The following is a 6,636-nucleotide window of genomic DNA, read 5'->3' as shown; positions in this document are numbered from 1 at the left end:
TTTGAGGAGATTACATTTGCTTATGAGGTCTTGTCTGATCCGGAGAATCGGCGTCAGTATGATACAACTGGCTCTGAGGTGATGTTTCAATACAAGTTCTGAGTTTTTTGAACATCCTACTCTTTGATGGTTGATTGAAACCATTGTATGAAGCACTGGGGAGATGGTCCATGGTTTCGTTGTAGGGTAGATGTGTCTTGCTCTGCACTTTTGCAGTGTGTCTAGATAACCTTAAATCACCTAAAGTGATAGTTTCTAGTTCTTCTTTAGACGCCCCCTTTGTCCAAAATCGACTAAATTTTACTATATCTAGTTTTACTTACATTGGTTGACCTGTGATGTTTATGTAGGCTCCTGGTCCGGAAAATGAAGATCTTGAGCTCGATCTTTCAAGCTTAGGAGCTGTTAATACAATATTCGCCGCGCTGTTCAAGTGAGTTTCGTTGAAACAGGCTTTCTCTACTCTCTGTTTTTCCATTACTACCAAAAATCCCCTTAGCAACTTGATGCTTTTGTTGAACACAGTAAGCTTGGTGTGCAAATCAAGACAACTGTCTCAGCAAATTTATTGGAGGAAGCGCTGAATGGTACGGTTACTACTTTGCCTCTTACTGTTGGGCAAGTTGTTTCTAGGAAGGTATGATAATTTAGTTGTTCAACACTAGCATTTACTTTCTTTGTATTAATGTGGTTCTGTCATCTTCACTGACAAATTTGCTTCTCTAACAGGTTGAAAAACAATCGGCTCACTTTTATTCTATCACGTTAACAGAAGAAGAAGCCGAGGCCGGATTGATCTGTAAAGTGCAGTCATCTGCTAAGAACAAATTCAAGGTGCGTTGGCACAAAATTTTACCTTTCGTGCTCAAGAGTCTCGTAGTTGTTTTTCATATTCTGTATCATACCTTCTGATTCCTTTTGCTTCTCAGTTACTTTACTTTGATCAAGAAGAGAATGGAGGACTGAGCTTGGCCCTACAGGTATGAAGTTTTGTATTCCGGTTGAATCTTCATGCCTCTTTAATTTCTTCTGGTCTCTAAACTATGTATTATTTGCTTTCATTCTGCAAAAGGAAGACAGCAGGAAAACAGGAAAGCTCTCGACTGCAGGGTTATACTTTTTCGGCTTTCCTGTTTACCGTTTCGATCACAGGGTTAATTCAGTTAATTATCTTCTCTTCCCTCTTAAGTTAACACTTTTATATACATCTCTCAGTCACCAATGTACTCAGCTCAGTTGTCTACCTTTTGGTCACAGAGGGCACTCTCAAGGGATCCAGAGACCGGATTTTTCAAAAGGCTCGATGCATTCCAACCGTTTGAGATCACTGAACTGAAACCTGGATCTCATGTATTTGCTGTTTACGGTATGTTTTGTTTCATTCACTTACAGTTATAATTGAATTACTAGTCAACTCTGTTAGAAGTAAAGTAACCTCACTTGGTGTCATTTTACATTAGGTGACAATTTTTTCAAAAGTGTGAGTTACACTCTAGAAATATTCTCATCTGCTCCATTCGAAAATGAGAAAGAGAGTCTCCGGTCCACTGAAGCACAGATAGTCTCGAAAAGAACTGAGCTATTGAAGTTTGAATCTGAATATCACGAGGTCTTTGCACAGTTCACAGAGATGGCTAGTAAATGCACAGGGGAAGTACAAGAGGTGAGAGAGAGAGAGAGCTGCCAACATCACTCCAATGTCTTGATCACATAAAGAATTAACTGACATTTGTTTTGTTTGCAGATCGATGAGCTTCTCAAGAGGAGGAACGAGATATGTGCGGCGTACACAATCTTTCCACCTACAAAGCAAAGTTCAAGCAAAAACAGAAGCTGGAGCAAGGGAAAGAGCAAGAAAAAGAGCAGTCTTTTAATGGAACCTAGAGAAGAAGGAGAAGTCGCAGTTAGGGAAGAAGCTGGAGTGAAGAAGAAGAAATGGTACAATATTCAGCTGAGGCAAGACAAGAAAAAAACCTGAAGACACTCTTCTTGAGTTTGTTTCAGGCACATAGCTACATTCCAAAAACCATATTATATGTTTCAGTGATAGTGTTTACGCACAAAGCTACATTCCAAAAGTGGTAGATGGTTTCTTATCCTTTGTCAGGTTCATCTCTTCGCACGCTTCGCCGGGTTCATCTCTTCAGTACTGTCAACTGCTTCTTCTTCGGAAGTTTTGCTGAATTCAAATTCACATATGTTTTGCTGAAGCAGTTGGAGTAATTGAGTTGCGCATATAGAGTGTTATAAGGGGCAAGTAAGGCTCTCCATTGATTCACAATTTTTTGCTGAGTGAATCTGGTAGTGATGTGAGTCTTCTGCAGTTGTTTGGATAAAGTTGTGTACCCGCTGGAAACTTTTCAGGCAATATGGAATTCTCTCAACATTAGTGTAGCGTAGGTATAGATGCGTAACACTTTGTTCCATTTGTTACTGCCTTAAGCTTTCCATTGCGGATTCTGTTGAGAACACGAAGACGAGACCATAGCCTAATAGATGAAGGCACTTGTTCTACCTCTGATTGCGATAGAGAACTGTGAGATGTTCCTAGAGATATCTGGAAAGTTTCTCAAACTTTGGCATGCTGTCATATTGACCGATTCAAGAGACGCCAAGTTCATGGGAGTTGGAATGACTATTAATTAGAGGTTTGTAATTTGGAATATGCTGTCATATTTTGGTTTTCAAAACCATAATATGGAGAGCTTCTCCTAAAAGCATATCTACAAAAAAATTTCAAGAGCTTCTTCATTAGATGGAAAACACACATGAGTATGTATTGTTGATGCCACATCGTTACAAAACCTCTTGATCTTTCGTAGTCACAATAATCCTACTTCCATGACCAAAACAATATATATTTCCTTAGCCAAAGTATCTAATTGCTCAAGACTATCTACATCGTGAAGAATGATGAGAACTTTTTGGTTGCCTAACCATTCCGATTTGGTTCAAAATCTGTGAAATAAGCTGTCCTTGTAAACGCAGCTTTGAACCATGCTCATCACTAACAATATTCCTGTAATTTCCCTTAACATTTTCCATAAAATATCTTAGCGGGAAATCGCGAGAAATTTGGTTGTATACGATGCCCGCAGGACCATAGATCCCGCAGGTCATAGCTTCATCAGTTTCTAACTGTAACAAATATAGAATTTTCCTCAAATGAGCTTCAATCCCTAGACGGTGTAGCATTTAGTTTGTCTGAAACATCTCTAGCCATGTTCTCAAATCATATTTGCTTCACTATCCCAAACAAGAAAAAAAAAATCTAAAAGATTAAACCCTTTTCAAGTCATTGTAATACAACTCCATTAAAGCTCTCTTATAATAAATACAACTCCATTAACTCTACCACAACTCCATTAAAGCTCTCTTATGATAAATGTTAGAAGATTCTGATCTACTATGGTTTCAAGCTATGTAAACAAAGGGTTATTTATCTCTTCAAACGTTGGATCAGTAGAACTGTGTCGATCCAAAACGGTTAAAATTTGCCCAAACAACAACTCTAGGAAAATGGATCATAACTCTCAAGGCAACCCATTATCATTTATGGAATCGATATTAACCGATTTGTCTATGGAAAACATATATTTTCTTAGCATTTCCTTTTTTTTTGAAAAGAAAAGAAGAGAAATACCCTAGAATAGCACAATTATAGGTTTTTCTTCCAAAATTAGCACACACTCTCAAATTTTCCAAAACTAGCATTTTTTACATATTCAAATTATTATTTAATTTAAATAACAAAATTCATTTTTTCAAAATTAAACTCACGATATTAGAGTCATAGCTCCGACCAAGCTTGCGATGAAGATTCTGATCTGAGATCTTCATTTCTGATCTCATATCTTTTCAATTAAGAGCCAAAACAATCGACTAAAGCTTCAATTACTTGCCAAATCAAACGACGACTGAAGCTTCTCCAGCTCCATTAGATCCACGTTGAGATCTCATCTTCCGACCTCATCGTCAAACCTCCTCTTTTTTCCTCTGCCACCGCCACCGTCGTTTCAGCCCTACGAATTCCCACTGCCACAACCGCGAAAATGGACTCAGCGAAGGTGAGCTTTGTTGCTATAGTGGGACTGTACGGACCACCAAACCGTCTAATCTATGATTCTGGGATTCATAATTTATGTGTATTAAGCTCTCTGTTTTGTTAGATTGTTATATCTATATGTGTATTAAGCTCTCTGTTTTGTTGTAATTGTTATGGTTTAAAGTTTCAGAATTGAGTGGGATAAATTTAATTACGTTTTCAATCTTTGTGACCCTTACGATGGAGCATCGAGGAACTGATTATTGGAAGTGACGCTCTGTTCCATTGCAAAACACAATCACGATTATTGGAAGTGACGCTTCATGAAGGCTTTCATGAAATTCATATTGGCTTTCCTGAAATTCATATTGGTACATAATTCATATTCGTGAAGGCTTTCCTGAAAAGATTTGGATTTAGTGGAGATGGTGAAGCTTGCGGTGAAGATTTCAATCTGAGATCTTTTCAATTAAATGCCAAATCGATCTACTGAAGCTTCAATCAATTGCCAAATTGATCGACGGAAGCTTCTCCATCTCCACTAAATCCAAATCTGAGATCTCACCTTTCAACCTCATCTTCAAACCTCCTCCTCTTTCCTTCACCACCGTCGTTTCAGCCCCATGAATTCCCATCGCCAGAGCCACGGAAAACAGACTCAACAAAGGTGAGCTTTGTCGTTACAGTGAGAACGTACGACGAAACAGAGTCTGGTGACTTCGTATCTCTGATCTGTGATGAAAGAAAAAGATATGATGGTGATGGTTGATGGAAGAAAAAGATATGGTGAAGTTGTTTTGATGAGGAAGAGAAAAGATTGGAAGCTGCAGAAATGGGGAAAGAGAAGCATAAGAAACTGATGAATCAAGGCTTGAAAACATCTATAAGTATGTTATAGTGATGCTTCGCAAGGAGATGGAGATTACAAGGGTTGATTTGATTAAGACTACTCAAGCTCAACTTATTCAGTTTCTCAACTCTTTCTACATCTAATGATTATATTCTTCAAGAGTTTGCTACATTTTCATAGACATACAAATTACAAATCCAAAGTTGGCCATATAGATGTTGGTTTCAGATATTTGGGAAGACTTTCATAAAATCCAAGTTCGTCTTCCTTAACATTATGAATTCCTTCCTAAACTTAGAAAAATGTGTGTTTTAAATCTCTTTATTTATTTGTTGTCCTAATAAATCACATAGTAGTCCATTACTAAGGGTAATGTATCAAAGATTCACCAATATCCTAACCATCTCTCTATTTATATCTTTTATGAAAGTCATCATAAATATTAAAGAATCCTTCCTAAACATCATTTAATCCTACCTAAATAATTTTGTTTGCATCAGCTTGGTATTTAACCTATATTAATGTTTCTTGTTATACTTTTTGCAAATGAACATATTGGCTTACTGGTTACAGTCTCTTAGATAATTCATAAAGGCTTGGGGTTTGAATCTTGGCAAATGTTAAAAAGCTCACATTTTTATTTTATTTTATTAAAGCCATCCTGGATTTTAAAGGACCATTTCTAAACATCACTCAATCTTTCATGAATAAAATGTCATTTATGAAAGCCTAATATGAAAAAGATTACTCTATCCATGAAGAGTAAAAATTTCATTTTTGTGCATATTATGATGTTTACTAATGTCCACACTTTTTATGAAGGTCTTTTTGAATTTCATCATGAATTCCAAACATTTTATGAATATCATCCTGAAATTCAAGAAATCTTTCATGAAGTTTGTGGAATCCTTCCTGAACTTCGTGGAATCCTTTCTTGAATTTTCTGAAAACTAAAGAGAACATATAGCAAACTCAATCACAACTACCTCAACAACTATTAACTTGTCTAATAGAAATACAATCACAGTTTCAAAAATCAAACACCATTATACTTCTACCATTGTCTTTGGTTTGTCTTCTTCTACCTCTAAAACTCTAAATTATTATACTTCGACCATGTCTCTGTGTCACGTCCTCCGTCATCTTTGTACCATCATCACCACTTTGATACCAGCTAACAACATATCAAAGCACTTCACCAACACAATTTTATTAATTCCAGAAACCAAATAAACAAAAACAAAGAAATGACTAGAGTTCATGATTGAGAGACCCATATCACAAATCAACAATCTACTGAAAATCTGAAACTTTTGGGAATGAGAAAGGGAATTCAATCACAACATATGATTTAATCGAACAAATAAAGCTATGAGACCTAAGAATGAAATCCAAAATTGAGGACCATAATCCAGAATTGATAATAGAGCTTCATATATATTATCCAAAATTGAGATTACCTTGAGTTTAAAATAAGGGATTGAAGAAGCTTGCACCAAGCTGCTTGCCAAATATCCTCACCACACTCTTCCATCCCACGTTTTCAGGCTTAGAAATCGCTACCTTCCGCGTTGAGCGCTGTGTGGCGGTGGTATTAGTTCCTATTGCGGCAAAACTAGACCTTCTCATCACGGGAACCAAATCTTGGTTTTGGGATCGATCAAATGATAGCTTCACCGTGGCTCAGATCTCTTCTTGTGCCACCGACATCCCCCAACACCACCGTTCGCAAGCGATTTGC

General features: G+C 37.0%; 1 protein-coding gene across 1 annotated transcript; it reads left to right on the top strand.

Annotated features, from left to right (window-relative positions):
- Positions 1–2,210, top strand: LOC104787154 (chaperone protein dnaJ 39; the record flags this gene model as incomplete). The annotated part of the gene is made up of 9 exons (XM_019245313.1): positions 1–78; positions 351–433; positions 526–637; positions 730–834; positions 930–980; positions 1,073–1,162; positions 1,258–1,366; positions 1,461–1,663; positions 1,745–2,210. Coding segments are annotated over 9 exons (1,065 nt in total), but the record flags the coding sequence as incomplete, so codon positions are not given.

Source organism: Camelina sativa, chromosome 5 (genome assembly GCF_000633955.1).
Source record: "Camelina sativa cultivar DH55 chromosome 5, Cs, whole genome shotgun sequence".
Taxonomy (NCBI): Eukaryota; Viridiplantae; Streptophyta; class Magnoliopsida; order Brassicales; family Brassicaceae; genus Camelina; species Camelina sativa.
The sequence above is the reverse complement of the archived record's forward strand: the minus strand, read 5'-3'. Positions and strand labels throughout refer to the sequence as shown.